Source organism: Siphateles boraxobius, unplaced genomic scaffold (genome assembly GCF_051911475.1).
Source record: "Siphateles boraxobius isolate OS27281-9 unplaced genomic scaffold, OSU_SipBor_1 53, whole genome shotgun sequence".
Lineage (NCBI taxonomy): Eukaryota > Metazoa > Chordata > Actinopteri > Cypriniformes > Leuciscidae > Siphateles > Siphateles boraxobius.
Genome location: NW_027509175.1, coordinates 4274608 through 4290957, shown reverse-complemented (window position 1 = coordinate 4290957; position 16350 = coordinate 4274608). Strand labels below are relative to the sequence as shown.

General features: G+C 37.1%; 1 protein-coding gene across 2 annotated transcripts; it reads left to right on the top strand.

Annotated features, from left to right (window-relative positions):
- Window positions 1–5346: 5346 nt before the first annotated feature.
- On the top strand, window positions 5347–12299 carry rbpja (recombination signal binding protein for immunoglobulin kappa J region a). 2 transcript variants are annotated; one of them, XM_077205060.1, is made up of 11 exons: window positions 5347–5413; window positions 6195–6233; window positions 6332–6427; window positions 8990–9155; window positions 9253–9427; window positions 9512–9649; window positions 9853–9965; window positions 10162–10302; window positions 10556–10711; window positions 10882–10985; window positions 11596–12299. In XM_077205060.1, the coding sequence occupies exons 1-11, from the start codon at window positions 5394–5396 to the stop codon at window positions 11927–11929; spliced, it is 1482 nt and encodes a 493-aa protein (XP_077061175.1). In that variant the 5' UTR covers window positions 5347–5393; the 3' UTR covers window positions 11930–12299. The 2 variants fall into 2 exon arrangements, with proteins under 2 accessions (XP_077061175.1, XP_077061176.1); XM_077205061.1 differs by having other exon boundaries at window positions 5406–5577.
- The last annotated feature ends 4051 nt before the right edge of the window (window positions 12300–16350 follow it).

The following is a 16350-nucleotide window of genomic DNA, read 5'->3' as shown; positions in this document are numbered from 1 at the left end:
TGTATTTTATAGTTTCTTATATTTCTTATTTTTTGCAAATAATCAGGGCTCAAACATTAGTCTTGTCTGGACCTGCCATGTACACTGTAAAAATATATTGTTGGTTCAACTTAAAAAGTAATTAACCTGGTTGCCTTAAAATTTTAAGTTAACATTTTGCTAACACAATGGAGATTGGTTTAATCAATAGAAACTCAAAATAGATGTTATCTGAACCACATAAAGTATCTAAGTTGATTTGACAAAATAAAAAATGTGATAACAAATCATACAAATGTATATATTCTTTAAAGTGTATTAATAACATTATGTATTCAGAATCCAAAAATGAACTGAATTCATCCCTCCAAAGGGTTTCAAGCACCCATGTTCAGATTACAGTTGTTTTATACAGTTGTGATTACTTCTCTCATTGATCACAAAATAATGTATATGTGGACGAAACTTTATCAGTGGTCTAGTCTTTTTCTGAACACTACACAAACTCACACTGCATACTTGTTCTCTTGCTCTCTTGTTCACAAAAACAAACATAACCAAATACACCACAGCCAGTTCCAAAAGGGAATTTTCGCAGCGATGCAGTAGAAGAATAATTTTTAGTTCCCCAAAGAACGTTTCAGTGAACCATTCTTAAAAGAACCGTGTTTTACTTAGTGTGAAAGACATTTTTAAACTGCAAAGAACCTTTTGTGCAATGTAAAGGTTCCATGGATGTTAAAGGTTCCTCATGGTACTATAACTGCCAATAAACTTTTATTTTTTTAGACTGCATAGTGAGTCACAAACATATACTATTAAACAGTGTGGTCTGTTTTACAAACAAATTTGAGTCTTATGAGCTGGAATCATTCAAAAAGACTTAACTTCACTGAATGAACTCCATCAGAGCGATTACTGAATCGACATCTCTCATATAATGAAAGTTAGCATTATCATCACCTCTTGAAAGGAGGTTTTATGTGCTGGAATCTAGAAAACAGAATTCGGCTTTTTGAACTTTTCATCTGTAAATTATTAAATTAAAGTTGATTAATAAAAACTGATCAGATGTGATTTTTTTGGTTAAAGAAATATCATCCTTTTTTTAAGCTCAGCAAATCATATCGTCCTTGTCATCCCCCGTTTGCTGATTTGTGCAATATTACATTCCCCTCAATATTATCGCTTCATTCCTCTATCATAGTTAATGATTCTTCTTCTCGGAGTCTCATTATCAATCGCATGTCAGCAGCTTCTATCGGACAAACTCGTGATGTATCAGTATTTTTATGGCCAGGTGGTGAATTTGATGACATTAACTCAAGCTTTGTCTGTTGCATGTGTCATCCTTTATCAAGGTGTTTATGGCACACTGCTATTTGAGGACCTTCTAGAAAATAATGAAATTGTAGAAGGTTGTTAAAGTTGGGAATAAATTGATAATAACTGGAGGAAAGTCAGAGAAGAAGAAAAATGCTAGGTGAGGGGGAACTGCTTTGCCCTTTTTGGCCGTATTATCTTTATGGTTGGCCATGTTATCCTGCAGTGGTGTCTATCAGCAATATTTATAGAGATTATCAAGTAGAACCCTGCTGTGTCATTTGTGCTTTCCTCAATAATAAAAGATCACTAATGATTAAATATAATAACTTCTTGGAATGGACTCAACCTTTTTTGAATTGACTGTTGTTTAACAATTTTAAAAATTTGCTTTCAAAATGGATATTCTTTTCATATAGAATTCTTAATCTTTCATTTATTTTATGTAGGATAAAAAAAACTATCACGTTTTATTTCAATCAAATTACTTTTAATCTACATAAAACAATATTCAACCTATTGTATGTCTAGCAAACAGTAAACATACCTTTTGACCTCAAAATTTGATAAATTGCCAATTTGTTGACTAATACCAAAAGAGACTTATAAAGACATAAGTTAAGATATAAGAGACAATAAAACAAGTCCAGGGCCTCCCTGAGAGTAAAGCCTTTAAGGACAATTAGTAATGTACGAGATTCCGATCTCAGCCATTTTTGTTGCTGCTTGTTCACTTGTACTCCTTGGGAACCTCGAGTGACATCATGAAAAAATTATATTAATAGAGAGCTTGTTATTTCTTAAAACATTTAAAATCCTGTCGAATCTGCATTGTAAAATTACAGTATCAACGTAAACCAGAATCTCTTAATACGTCTCAAACTATGTATAGTTATCGTAACCAGTATATATAGCAATAAATATATATATATATAATTTGTATTATTTTAAATGTGAGTTAACTGTTCTGATACTTTTTTTGATCCAGAAACCTCAAATATATTATTATTATTATTATTTTTAATCTGAACCATCAGTATTTGAGAGAATGAAACGATAAAAAGATTAGGTAAGCGAGTAATCTTAATGTCTAATGATCCAAGAGATCGTGTTATTAGAATAAACTGACTATCTGTCCTGAAACCTTTGATCTTTTAGTGTAATAGAAATTTCACAACTTAAGGGTTAAATGCCTATATAATGCAATTCACAGGGAGTTCACTGAATTGTAATCCGGCACATAATGGTACCAGGTAGTGCATTGGTATTTCCTTGATCAAGTAAATTTCCATATATTCAAATTTTCTATAAAATGTCATACCCACACGCTTAATTAAAATGTACCCAAAGACTTCATGAACTCTAGAACTGATTGTCGTTCATTCAATGAAGAACATTAGCCATAGTGTCTTAAATCAATATGAGGTTAAGTGCCTTGTTCAAGGGATCAATGATGATCATGGCTAGCTCTTTGTGTAGATCAAATACCTTCTGATTTCTAACCATGTTATTGATAAAAAAAAAATATATATATAATATATTTTTATTTTATTTTATGAAGCTTAATTTAGTTGTTCAGAGTTTAAAAAGCTCCACTTAATTAAACTGAAGACACTGCTTTACTAATAATTTTAAAATATCTCAGTTTCACCATTAAATATGTATTTGTTAAGCAATGAAAGGGGGTTGAATGAAAGGGAAATTAATAAAACACTGTTTATTATTCTGTTCGTTTTTTTGAGTGTGTATAGCACTACAAATTAAAGCCGATACTTCAGGCACTTTTATTGTTGTGTGCCCTAGTATTTGGAATATTTTGTCCTGTTGTTTAAACATTGTTTGATGTCTATCTTTTCTCAGCCATCGAATTGTGCTCATTTTTACACGTGTATGGCATAGCAGCAGCATTTCCACATTGAAGCAATACTGCCATCTGGTGATATGAAAACAGTTAAGTGGGTATTACAGATCCATTGCATTCATTTCACCACATACAGGTTCTGGTCATATAATTAGAATATCATCAAAAAGTTGATTTATTTCAGTAATTCCATTCAAAAAGTGAAATTTGGATATTATATTCATTCATTACACACATACTGATATATTTCAAGTGTTCATTCCTTTTAATTTTGATGATTATAACTGACAACTAATGAAAACTCCAAAATCAGTATCTCAGAAAATTAGAATATTGTGAAAATGTTCAATATTGAAGACACCCGGTTCCACACTCTAATCACCTAATTAACTCAAAACACCTGCAAAGGCCTTTAAATGGTCTCTCAGTCTAGTTATATAGGCTACAAAATCATGGGGAAGACTGCTGACTTGACAGCTGTCCAAAAGATGACCATTGACATCTTGCACAAGGAGGGCAAGACACAAAAGGTCATTGCTAAAGAGGCTGACTGTTCACAGAGCTCTGTGTCCAATCACATTAATAGAGAGGCGAAGGGAAGGAAAAGATGTGGTAGAAAAAAGTGTACAAGCAATAGGGATAACCGCACCCTGGAGAGGATTGTGAAACAAAACCCATTAAACAAATGTGGGGGAGATTCACAAAGAGTGGACTGCAGCTGGAGTCAGTGCTTCAAGAACCACTACTCACAGACGTATGCAAGCCATGGGTTTCAGCTGTCGCATTCCTTGTGTCAAGCCACTCTTGAACAAGACACAGCGTCAGAAGCGTCTCGCCTGGGCTAAAGACAAAAAGTACTGGACTGCTGCTGAGTGGTCCAAAGTTATGTTCTCTGATGCAAGTGAATTTTGCATTTGCTTTGGAAATCAAGGTCCCAGAGTCTGGAGGAAGAGTGGAGTGGCACAAAATCCACATTGCTTGAAGTCCAGTGTAAAGTTACCACAGTCAGTGATGGTTTGGGGTGCCATGTCATCTGCTGTTGTTGGTTCTGAGGTCCAAGGTCAATGCAGCCGTCTACCAGGAAGTTTTAGAGCACTTCATGCTTCCTGCTGCTGACCAACTTTATGGAGATGCAGATTTCATTTTCCAACAGGACTTGGCACCTGCACACAGTGCCAAAGCTACCAGTTCCTGGTTTAAGGACGGTGGTATCCCTGTTTTTAATTGGCTAGCAAACTCGCCTGACCTTAAAACTATAGAAAATCTATGGGGTATTGTGAAGAGAAAGATGCGATACGCCAGACCCAACAATGCAGAAGAGCTGAAGGCCACTATCAGAGCAACCTTGGCTCTCATAACACCTGAGCAGTGCTACAGACTGATCGACTCCATGCCACGCCGCAATGCTGCAGTAATTCAGGCAAAATGAGCCCCAACTAAGTATTGAGTGCTGTACATGCTCATACTTTTCATGTTCATACTTTTCAGTTGGCCAACATTTCTAAAAATCCTTTTTTTTGTATTGGTCTTAAGTAGCCTAATATTCAAATTTTCGGAGATACTGAATTTGGGATTTTCATCAGTTGTCAGTTTTAATCATAACAATTAAATTAAATAAACATTTGAAATATATCAGTCTGTGTGTAATGAATATAATATCCAAATTTCACTTTTTGAATGGAATTATTGAAATAAATCAACTTTTTGATGATATTCTAATTATAAGACCAGCACCTGTATAATGTGTAGGTTTGTAATTTATAAGTGCTTTCATAATGATTCCTGGAACGTACGCAATTGAACTATTCGTAAACTATTCTAGCCTACTCTTATTTTTTACTAACAACATCCTTTTTAACTCACTATTTCCTGGTGACGATGCACCAGTCCCCCGGCTTCCTTCCTTCCAGAAATCTTTTTTCTCACGGCCCGCGCTCAAAAGGTGCGGTCTGTCTTCCCATCGTGAGAACTTTCACACGCGTTTGGCTGGCAGGCAGCCGTCCGCAACTTACTCTCGCGATGACATGGATCTCTCTCATCCGCTCCCATAATAAGTGACCTGGAAATCTCGCGTGACTTCAGAACTTTCCCACGCCTGTGCCACCCCCCCACCTTCCTGCTTTATTTCTCACAGTGCCCCTCCCCCTCGTCTAAAAGCAGTCTGTTGCAATGTGGTGTGGAGCGGGGAAAATCTCGCGATTGTTGGCGTTATTAGAGAGAGTTGGTGAAGATGGCGCCTGTTGTGACAGGGTAAGCAGCGAAATTATTAACGGACGGGGCATGGAAAAGTAACAGCTAAAATAAGTTTTGGCCGTGTAGTCAAGATAACTTGCTTTGGTTTATTTATCTTCACCCCTGGTCGTGTGTTTCTACGCTGGTACCCTGTTTCAGCGTACTTTTGTCTGCTTTTTGAGGTTTTCACGATGGTCTCTTTTATTCAGTTAGCCGCTTAGCTTTTAGTTAGCTGATAGATTTTCGGCAGTTTTCCGTAAACTCTGAATGTTACGGAGAGCTAATATTTAACTGTTAACACAGTAAGGTTGTATTGACTGCGTCTTTTGGAACTTTAACATACTTTAAGCTTAAAAAATATATTTATACAAATTGAGCCAACTTGTGAGTTGCTGTACGAGAGAGAGAGAGAGGTCAGCAGATGTTAGCCAGTCTAGTAAGTCCATGACAGAGATTTGGAGATTTCTGGGGGATTTAAAAATTATGTCTTTGTTTCATGTCAGACTTTTCAGTTAAACTAATTTTAGCTTAAAAATTGTGTATTTGTAGTATCCCGTCACTTCTATTTAAAATTCGAGTGTTTCTTTTCATTTTTATTTTTATTTTGTGTTTATTTTTTATTGTGTCTCAACCTCTTGGGTATCTTTTGCATTTTTAAACTTCGTAATCTTGTCAAAGATACTGTCTTGGTAGGCAGATGATCCCTAGCCTTTGTTTCCCAGCATTGTTTGGTAGAGTAATGTTAAATAATAAGTGATGTTTGAATTGTGTTTTAACTGTGTTGTATTTTGTTTTGTAGGAAGTTTGGGGAGCTCCCTCAGCCAAAGCGTTTAACAAGGTAAATGCCATCAGTGAAGTCCACGTGTTAAGGTTATCCAATGCATTAGGAAACTACAACTTAAATAAACTTTTCTATTGTATTGTGCGGTTTTGCAGAGAGGCGATGCGTAACTACTTGAAGGAGAGAGGAGATCAGACAGTGCTCATACTGCATGCAAAAGTCGCACAGAAATCCTATGGCAATGAAAAAAGGTGAGTGATAAGTTGCAGCTGTAAACATATATATGATTAGCTGATGTGTTTTAGACTGTAAAGTAAGTGAACATGAAGGTTAATACACATTTCTGGTCTTATTGTGAGTGATAAATCAGTGCCCATTATTCATGTTGACTAAATTAGGTTTTGGTCAGGTCCAGTTAAAGGTGCAGTAAGCAATTTCTGGTAAACCCGGTTGATATTTGAAATCACCAAAACAAACACGCCCTATCTTAAAGGTATTGTAGGTAGAAATCCCCAAAAATACTTTTTTCCAATTTTTTTCAAACTGTCTTTATATATCAATGCATAATTAAAATGTAAGTACTCTGGAAAATAAATTATAAAAATCGAGTGTCTGTAGTTCTCTCAGGACTGTAATAAACACAGCTCATTATTCCATTCGGGACGAAAGAAATGATTGGCTGGGCCGACTGTCACTCTCCCTCGCTACCATGGATACCACCTCTGCTGATACAGGAGGAGCCCAAATGCGCGCACCCGTTTGAAAAGGAACGGAAGCTAGTAATAACAAACAATTATGGCAGAGAAAGAACAGTCACAATTCTCAGTAACGTTACCTGCATATAGAGGCAGCGAAGTCAAACGAGTTAAAAAAAGGAAGACAGTATTTGAAAAGGCTATGAACAAAAAGTCTTTGGATAAATAAAGAAATCATAAGAGAGTCGGCGTGGCTTTCCAGCGTCGGCTACTACTGAGTGATCTCAAGGGGCTGAAAAGTGACTCCATGATGGCTTTATTTCTGCTGGACAGGTAATCTTGCTGTTTTCATTTTGATGGCATTTATTTTTTCATGAAGCATGTATCACTAGCACACCTAACTACCTAATATTAGCTACCTAACGTTACGTAGCATAACTAACGGTACTGGCTTAGCTATGACAGTGTAACTTTGGTGTCGACTAGTATAACGTTACTGTTAGTGAGCCAGGGTTGAGACGATAAATAAGCAATAGGCCTATCTGCAGTCGAAAGCTGTTTTATTTAATTTCGCCGAATCTAACTTTAGGTTAAAAAGTTTAGGGGATATATTTTTATACCTAGCTTTACCCTCTGCCTAAACTTTGTTCCTATTTTCACCGTGAACTCTACCTACTCCGTTTTTTCACGTTTGGTTTGTTGTTATATGCTCTACATATGTTTACATATGTCTTTATGTTGTATCTGTATGTGCTATACAATATATGTTGTGTGTGTGTGTGTTATATTATCTTGGGTCTGCAATGCAGTTGTGAGAAGGTGTTTGAGTGTATGTAATTCAGTTTATCTGTAAACAATCTTATGTTATGAATTTTACAAATTCACCTTCATCACAGTGTAACTGATAGTAACGGCAAACGTGTATCAATGAAGCTATTTATAGCTTTGCCTTATATTGAGTTTGATTCCGTTACGAGCTAGTAAAATATTTTAAACTTTACAAGTATCGTTATGCGAGCTGGATAGTGAGTACTAACAGCCATGTTAATTGTTTATATTCATACTGATAAAGTTAGTTATTTTATTACTTGTGATTCTGACATGATGTCACTACATCTGGTAAAGCTGGTAAACACGTCCGACTCTTCCAGCTGAACGAATGGCCGGGATCGCGCGTTCATTTGTTTTGGGGGCGTGGCTTTGGAAGGAGCCGAGTAGGGAGGGAGTGGGAGTTAATGGAATAATGAGCTGTGTTTATTGTAGTCCTAAGAGGACTACAGACACTCGATTTTTATAATTTCTTTTCCAGAGTACTTACATTTTAATTATGCATTGATATATAAAGACAGTTTAAACAAATTTTGACAAAAAGTATTTTTGTGGATTTCTACCTACAATACCTTTAATGCCTCTGTCCCCACATTCACGTACACGCTATGCAACACAGGCAATGATTATGGTGGAATCTGCTGTGCCTGGCTGCCGCCCGAGGATATGATGTCATCAATAAGTAAAAGCAATTTGTGTTACTATTATAATACAGGTTTTGTCTAATTGTTATTTGTCTCCTCTACTCCGTCGAATCAACAAAGTCATATCTTCCATTCCAAAAAACAAACTCAGTTTTCATGAACAGCTCTCCACATAACACAATAGTCCAAGTAACTTAAATATCACAAATGTGACAAGATTAAGGGGTTATAGCTATCACTAAAAGGGAAACCAAAAGAAAAAACATATATTAGGAATATGTTGTCTCACTTTTTAGGCACAATTTGGAAGGGCAATGCTTGAAACAGGAGGAGGTTTAGATGATACAGGCTTTTAATAATAATAATGCAAATGAACAAACAAGCAAAGGTTCTTCTGCTAATGTCTATCTTGTGCACTGAGCTCTCTCTCCTCCCCCATCACGAGTGTATGCGCCCCTTACTGCTGTGCTGATTGGCTAAACGTGTGTTTTGGTGCTCAGTCCGATCCACTTTTCAACAGTCACCTTTAATGCATAACGTCTGCACATTAAATGTAAAGTAAGGTAGGGAGAGTTATGTAAAATCCGATTTCTTATGGGAAGTGAATTGTTCTTTAATCAGTTCAAACTCTCTTGGATTCTGTTAGATTCTTCTGTCCTCCACCATGTGTGTACCTTATGGGTTGTGGCTGGAAGAAAAAGAAGGAACAGATGGAGAGAGAGGGCTGCTCGGAGCAAGAGTCCCAGCCTTGTGCTTTCATCGGCATTGGAAACAGTGAACAAGAAATGCAGCAGCTCAACTTGGAGGGCAAGGTGCTTTATGGATTTTATTATTGCAATGCATATATTGTAACTGCTCTTCAAAATAACTTCATCCTGTCATCATTATCCTTGTGCTTTTCTTCTGCAGAATTTTTGCACAGCAAAAACTTTGTACATTTCTGACTCGGACAAACGTAAGCACTTCATGCTGTCAGTGAAAATGTTTTACGGGAATAGCGCAGATATCGGCGTCTTCCTCAGCAAACGAATCAAGGTCATCTCCAAACCTTCTAAAAAGAAGCAGTCATTGAAGAATGCAGACTGTGAGTCAACATAATTTCTAATTTATGTCACTAAATTAGATTTGACCATAAATTTTGCTCAGCTCATTTTTTAATTTCTCCCAGTATGCATAGCTTCTGGGACGAAGGTGGCTCTCTTCAACCGCTTGCGGTCTCAGACTGTCAGTACGCGGTATCTTCACGTGGAAGGGGGAAACTTTCATGCTAGTTCACAACAGTGGGGAGCCTTCTACATTCACCTATGTGAGTCATTCACCACAAGTGTCTATTAAGCACAATATACTATATTAAAAATGGCAACAAGGCTTGATATTGTGCACTAGTTGCAAAGTTCATTATGTCTAATTAAAGAATGTGTGAAAGTTATGTCTTTTCATTTTTTGAACCTGCAGTTTTTCTTGTTTGTTAATTATGAATTGGTAATAATGTGTAATTTTTAATTTCAGTGGATGATGATGAGTCAGAGGGAGAAGAGTTTACAGTCAGAGATGGTTACATCCATTACGGTCAGACGGTGAAGCTGGTGTGTTCTGTGACAGGCATGGCTCTACCCCGATTGGTGAGCTATTATGCTCTTAAATGTTCATGATTAAAAGGGCAGGGCTAAGAAAGTGTGTCCTGTTCAATCACGGAATGATGTATAGTTGTGTCACTGAATTGACGTCATATAATTTCTTTGTGCAAATATGTTTGTGTAATGCTATGTACATTGCAAGTATTTTTTAGAAGGTGAAATGTTGCGTGTTTGTGTGTAGGTTATTCGTAAAGTAGACAAGCAGACAGCACTAATGGATGCCGACGATCCTGTGTCCCAACTACATAAATGTGCCTTCTACCTTAAAGATACAGAAAGGATGTACCTCTGCCTGTCACAGGAGAGGATAATTCAGTTCCAGGTCAGTCCATTGTTACAGAAACTTTATTAGATTCATACAGTGTTCAAATCTTTAGCTAAGTCTTTTTTTTTTTTTTTTTTTTTAGAAAGTTTTTACTTCTTGGATGTGAAATAATGCACTATAATTGAAAACATTACATCTGTTTTAGAATTGCAATGAAAATAAAACTTCCTCTTCTCAAAATTAGCCTTTGAATTATTTTTTTTAATGGTAAACAATTAAATGATTTTTCTCTTCCCTGAACTACTCTCAGGCCACACCCTGTCCCAAAGAAACAAACAAAGAAATGATCAACGATGGGGCGTCATGGACAATCATCAGCACAGACAAAGCAGAGTACACTTTCTATGAGGGCATGGGCCCTGTACCCTCACCTGTCACACCCGTGCCTGTTGTTGAGAGTTTACAGGTAATGCACAGTCACAATCAAGGCTTTAAAGGTGCTGTGAGCCATTCCAGATGTTTTTATAATATCAACACATATCGTTAATGGCTTCATTACATTACATTTGTTTTATATTAAAAGAGCATGGCAAATCTGTCATGTTATCTAGTAACCTTGAACCCTGAATGTTCTAGCTGAATGGAGGAGGAGATGTTGCCATGCTGGAACTGACAGGACAGAACTTCACACCTAACCTCAGAGTCTGGTTCGGAGATGTGGAGGCAGACACTATGTACAGGTGAAACCAACACACCAATCACAGTGCTGTACAGTTCAGCAAATAACAAAATATTTACCGTCTGGACTGCCATAATTGAGTTGGATTCATGCTGTCCTTGAGGTGCAATAGGAGGATTATTATTATAATAGTACTTCTATTCACCTCTAAGCGAAGAATGAAAAGGAACTTTGCTCCGAGTACGTATTGCCCTTCTTTAAACCCATTATTATTGTATCAGCAAAATCTAATATCGTTTGACCTCTAATTCATAAGTATTGATCCACATACATGAACGAATTTCAATACATCTGCTGTACATATTGAATAAAACGTATACATAAATTGCAGTTAGTCTGTATCACAGATAAGCAGTATAATACTGTCCTCATTGAATGTGAGCCTCAGCCAGTATAATTAAGTAAAATAATTTGTGATGCATAAGAAGGTATTCATTTTAATTTGTGCAGGTCTTAAATCTGATTTTAAAAACTTTGCAGATACCCTGTAATTTATATCTCCTTTTGTTTTCCTCTGAGACTGCATGATGCATATAGGCACAAAAAACGTTGCAGATATATTCGCTACATAATTGTCAGTAATTCATACGTACATGTCCTGTTTCCTGCAGGTGTGGCGAAAGTGTGCTCTGCGTGGTTCCTGACATCTCTGCGTTCCGTGAGGGGTGGCGTTGGGTTCGGCAGCCGGTGCAGGTTCCTGTGACTTTGGTCCGTAATGACGGCATCATCTACTCCACGGCTTTGACATTTACCTACACGCCGGAGCCGGGACCGCGTCCTCACTGCAGCGCTGCGGGAGCCATACTGCGGGCCAACAGCAACTCCTCCACCTCACCATCTTCATCCTCCAGCCTACTGCTGCAGTCAGCTGTTGACAGCCAGGCGGGATACGCAGCAGGGAGTGTGTCTTCATCTTCTTCTTCCTCGGCTATGTCCGTCTCCTAACCTGGGAATCTTGGTGCGCGTTTGCGTGTGCGAGTAGGTGAACCTTTGTGAGAGATGGTGATTCATCAGTTTGTAGACTTCCTGCGTAGATTCATGGGATACCGATCACAAAAACGGATAATGGTGCCACAGAGAGAGAAGCAAAGGAGAGACAAGACTTCACTCAAAGACTGGACAAAACAAATGAAGGCATCTGTTTTCTTTTCTCTCTCTTTGTTGCGGTTCTTGTTAAATCTGTTTCCTCATGTCAGAGGAAATGGCAACAGAAGTGATGTGTGCCGTGGATCAAGATGCCACAGGATCAATGCATAGCCTTACATGAAAACAAAACAAAAATCAGTCAAAAAACAACACAAACAAACAAAAAAAACACCTCTTCAAAACAAAGCCTTTTCTAAGTAAGTGCAGGACGGAAATGGCTTTGCAAGATGTTGTTTTCTACTAAAGGGCTTAATGCACTGTTTCGCCAGGCTTGGAAGAAAAGTTATCATAGTAATATAGTTTTTACGGACCAAGGAATATTATTATTATTATTATTATTATTTTTATTGATATATAATTTTATAAGCTTTAGCTAAGGTACATTTTTCACCTTTTTAAGTTTTATAACATATAGTAAACTTTTGTTACCAAATAGTTTTGTATATTTCTTATGAGCATTTGGGCTCAGAAGGAAGAGGTTCATGTGTTTTGAAAGCATGAACTTATAGCTGCCTTTACTCGTCTTGGCAAATGCCTTAAGTCTTCTGGAGTTTCACCAGACCCTTGTCTCTTTTGTAATATTTTTGTCATGTATATTAGTCTTTTTTTTTTTCTCTCACTAAACTGAGGTGTAATATTGATGCCATTTTTGCGTATTTGGGAGAAAGTGACTCTTCTGCTTTGTTAAACTTTTCTCATATGATGTCTTTAACACAAAAGCTTTAACTGACTTTGCTGGTAGGCCTTATGTGCCATATCGTACTCAACATATACACATAGCCATTGATCTGGCCCTTATTCATTGGTTATAGATGTTCAAACTGCCAACATAAAAATGTCCCACACTAAATGGATTACCTTTAGTTGAACATAAGCGCACAAAATCCTTTTGTTGCTTTGTTTGGGGGTCAGCGATTTCTAATTAATTGGTTTATTCAAATCCTGTGGTAGGGAAGGACTGTACTGGTCTCGTTTGCATATCATTCATGCTTTCTGTGTCATGCTTATGGTTCGTATCATACTAAAATCAGTGTGTAGGAAAATTGCTGCTTTGTTGTCATGTGGTTAAACCATATAGAGAAGGGATTGGGATTCTGTAAGTACAGTTACAAGTAGCCCTGTCTGTTTTTGTCTAGGAATGAATGAAAGTTTGGACTTCTAGAAAGGCATGTGCAAAATGACTTCTTTTCAGAACCAGCCAATTAGTGGTTTACCTGACTGATTAGGTGACTAATTGGTCTTGTAGAAGCCTTGAAATTTGGTTGGTTTTTCTCGTTCACCGTACCCTGATCAGACGTTTTTCTTAGGAGTTTACATAAGGTGCACTCTTGTGTTTGAAAACGGCTAGATGGAGCACAATCGGAACAATTTTTAATTTATGTAGTTAACCACTTAATTAAATGTGACATTTAGTTAAAAACAACACTCATACTGGGATGCTCAAATGGATTTTTAAATGTTTATGGTGGTTGTACTAAAAATCTAGATAAACTAGTCATCCTCACTAATTGACTAGTTTGTCTTTGCTTGTAGTCAACTAGCGTATCGGTGTGAAGCTGAATGGAAATAACCGTAAAAAGCACTTATCGCATTGCTGCGTGAAGATGTTTGGTTTGTAGGGTACAGACAACAGAATCTTATCCTACCTTTCATGTTTTGATTTATGAAACCGCAGAAGTGACATGGCCTTAATGTACATAAAGAATTACCCCTATTAAATTGATAACGCCACATGTCATTTTTTTTCTATGTTTAGTACCAAATGTTCTCTTCTGTAATGGCTATATCTAAAGCAAGCTAAAAACGAGGCCTTAAACCACTACTGCTTAATTCCTGGATCTGGTGGTAAGATATTACACTACAAATTATGCTCTTTTGTAAAAGGGGCATGATTGTTTTTTTATATATACCTTTTTCAGTATCACAGAAAAAGTCATCTCAAGTCTGCTTTCTGTGCATCTTTTGTTTCTTGTTTTGTTTTCCTTTTTAAATGCCCCCCTCCCCACCCAAGTCTATGTGCATCGTTTGAACAGAGAGGAAGAGACACCCATGAAATAGTGTACTCTGGAATTTGCTTTCAATCGGTATGGACTGCATTTTGTTACTGTTTGGGATTTATATAGGAACAGAAGTAGTTCCACAATGGTTTTGGTTTTTAATTTATCAGTTTCTTCCATGGCTAATATTAATATATGAGTTTGTCTAAAAATGATATTGATCATTTTATATAATTTTTTATTGTATGATAAATAGTTATGTTAAAATATCAAAATTTCTTCCATGATTGAGGGAAAATTACTATGAAAAGTCTTTTGAATGTCACTTCTTTTTATTTTTTTTAATTTAATTTTTTATATCTCTTTTTTTAAACTGTCAGGCCTGGTATTTAAACTATCAGGCCTTGAGAAATAAAAGCCAAAACCCAGTAGTTCTTGCAAAGCCATTAACTTGTATCTATTGTGAGCTATTTCATTCAATTCCTCAATCAGGGAAGAATGTCAAACAATATCATAACGTGGAAGTGCTGAAGTGGAAACTGCCAAATCTAAAGGTCAAATTGTGAAAGTAACACAACCTTTCCATGTATGTCTTCAGTGTTATTTTTTGTCTTGTATCCCATTGTCTTCCAGAGTGTTCGAATCTGAGGATCTGAATGGTTAATTTCAAGATTTACCATGTTGACTTTCATTATCAATTTCACATAAGTTAGTTGCCTGTCACATGTGCCACTGTGCTTACATTGAGCAGAAACTAGTATAATAGATCACTGTTATCTTTGTCGGTTTTTGTCTGTAGAAAAAAAAGGTTGAGAATTTATGTGTTCTAAACCATTTCAACGGATTGTTTTACATTTTGGAAGTTACCAGCCTTTGCCAAATGGCGACCAGCCATTCTGGTTTTGAGTGCATGCTCTCTAGCAGATTTGAACTGTATTGGTGCTGTCTAACTCCTAAAGGGCCAGTGTATCTATTGCGTTTGGAATGGATCACTAAACACTGTAATAGATTCAAAAAGTGTCAAGTTGTTCATTTATTGTTGTCTTTACTGTGTTAAACTGAGTGTATAATACAAAACCATCAAGGAAGTGTGGTATGAAGACCGAATACTGTCATATGACCACTGTGTGCTTAACAGTTCACCCAAAAATGAAAATGTCATTAATGACTCACCCTCATGTCGCTCCAAGCCCGTAAGACCTCCGTTCATCTTCAGAACACAGTTTAAGATATTTTAGATTTAGTCCGAGAGCTTTCTGTCCCTCCTTTGAAAATGCATGAACGGTATACTGTCCTTGTCCAGAAAGGAAATAAAGACATCATCAAAGTAGTCCATGTGACATCAGTGGGTTAGTTAGAATGTTTTGAAGCATCGGAAATACATTTTGGTCCAAAAATAACAAAAACTACGACTTTATTCAGCATTGTATTGTCTTCCAGTTCTGTTGGGGATCCGCGTTCACGAGTCCGCAGTGACGCTGATGACGTAAGACGCTGCTGACGTGTATCTGGTGCATCCGTGTATTCGGGTTCAAATAAATATGGCTGGGCAAAAAAATGCAAGTCTTCCTCTGTGTGGAAATCCTTAGACATGTTTGTGAAGATTGTTTTGTTTCCAGCGTGCGTCTCCCTCAGACTGTAAACGAAGCTCGGGCGCACCAGACACACGTCAGCAGCGTCTTACGTCAGCAGCGTCACTGAACGTGGATCCCCAACAGAACCGGAAGACAATACAATGCTGAATAAAGTCGTAGTTTTTGTTATTTTTGGACCAAAATGTATTTCCGATGCTTCAAAACATTCTAACTAACCCACTGATGTCACATTGACTACTTTGATGATGTCTTTATTTCCTTTCTGGACAAAGACAGTATACCGTTCATACATTTTCAAAGGAGGGACAGAAAGCTCTCGGACTAAATCTAAAATATCTTAAACTGTTCTGAAGATGAATGGAGGTCTTACGGGCTTGGAGCGACATGAGGGTGAGTCATTAATGACATTTTCATTTTTGGGTGAACTAACCCTTTAAGAGATGCCAAAGGTGCTTAAGGGGAGCCAAAAATGATTACATGATTCAAACAATGGAGGGAAAAGCAGTATACAGCTGTAAGTTAAGGTAGGCCAATTCAGCAGTTTAGAAGAGTTATACTGTGATAAAAACACTACAACATCGCAACATGGCTCCATGCAGATTCAAGTGATCGGGTGTCCCATTGCAAG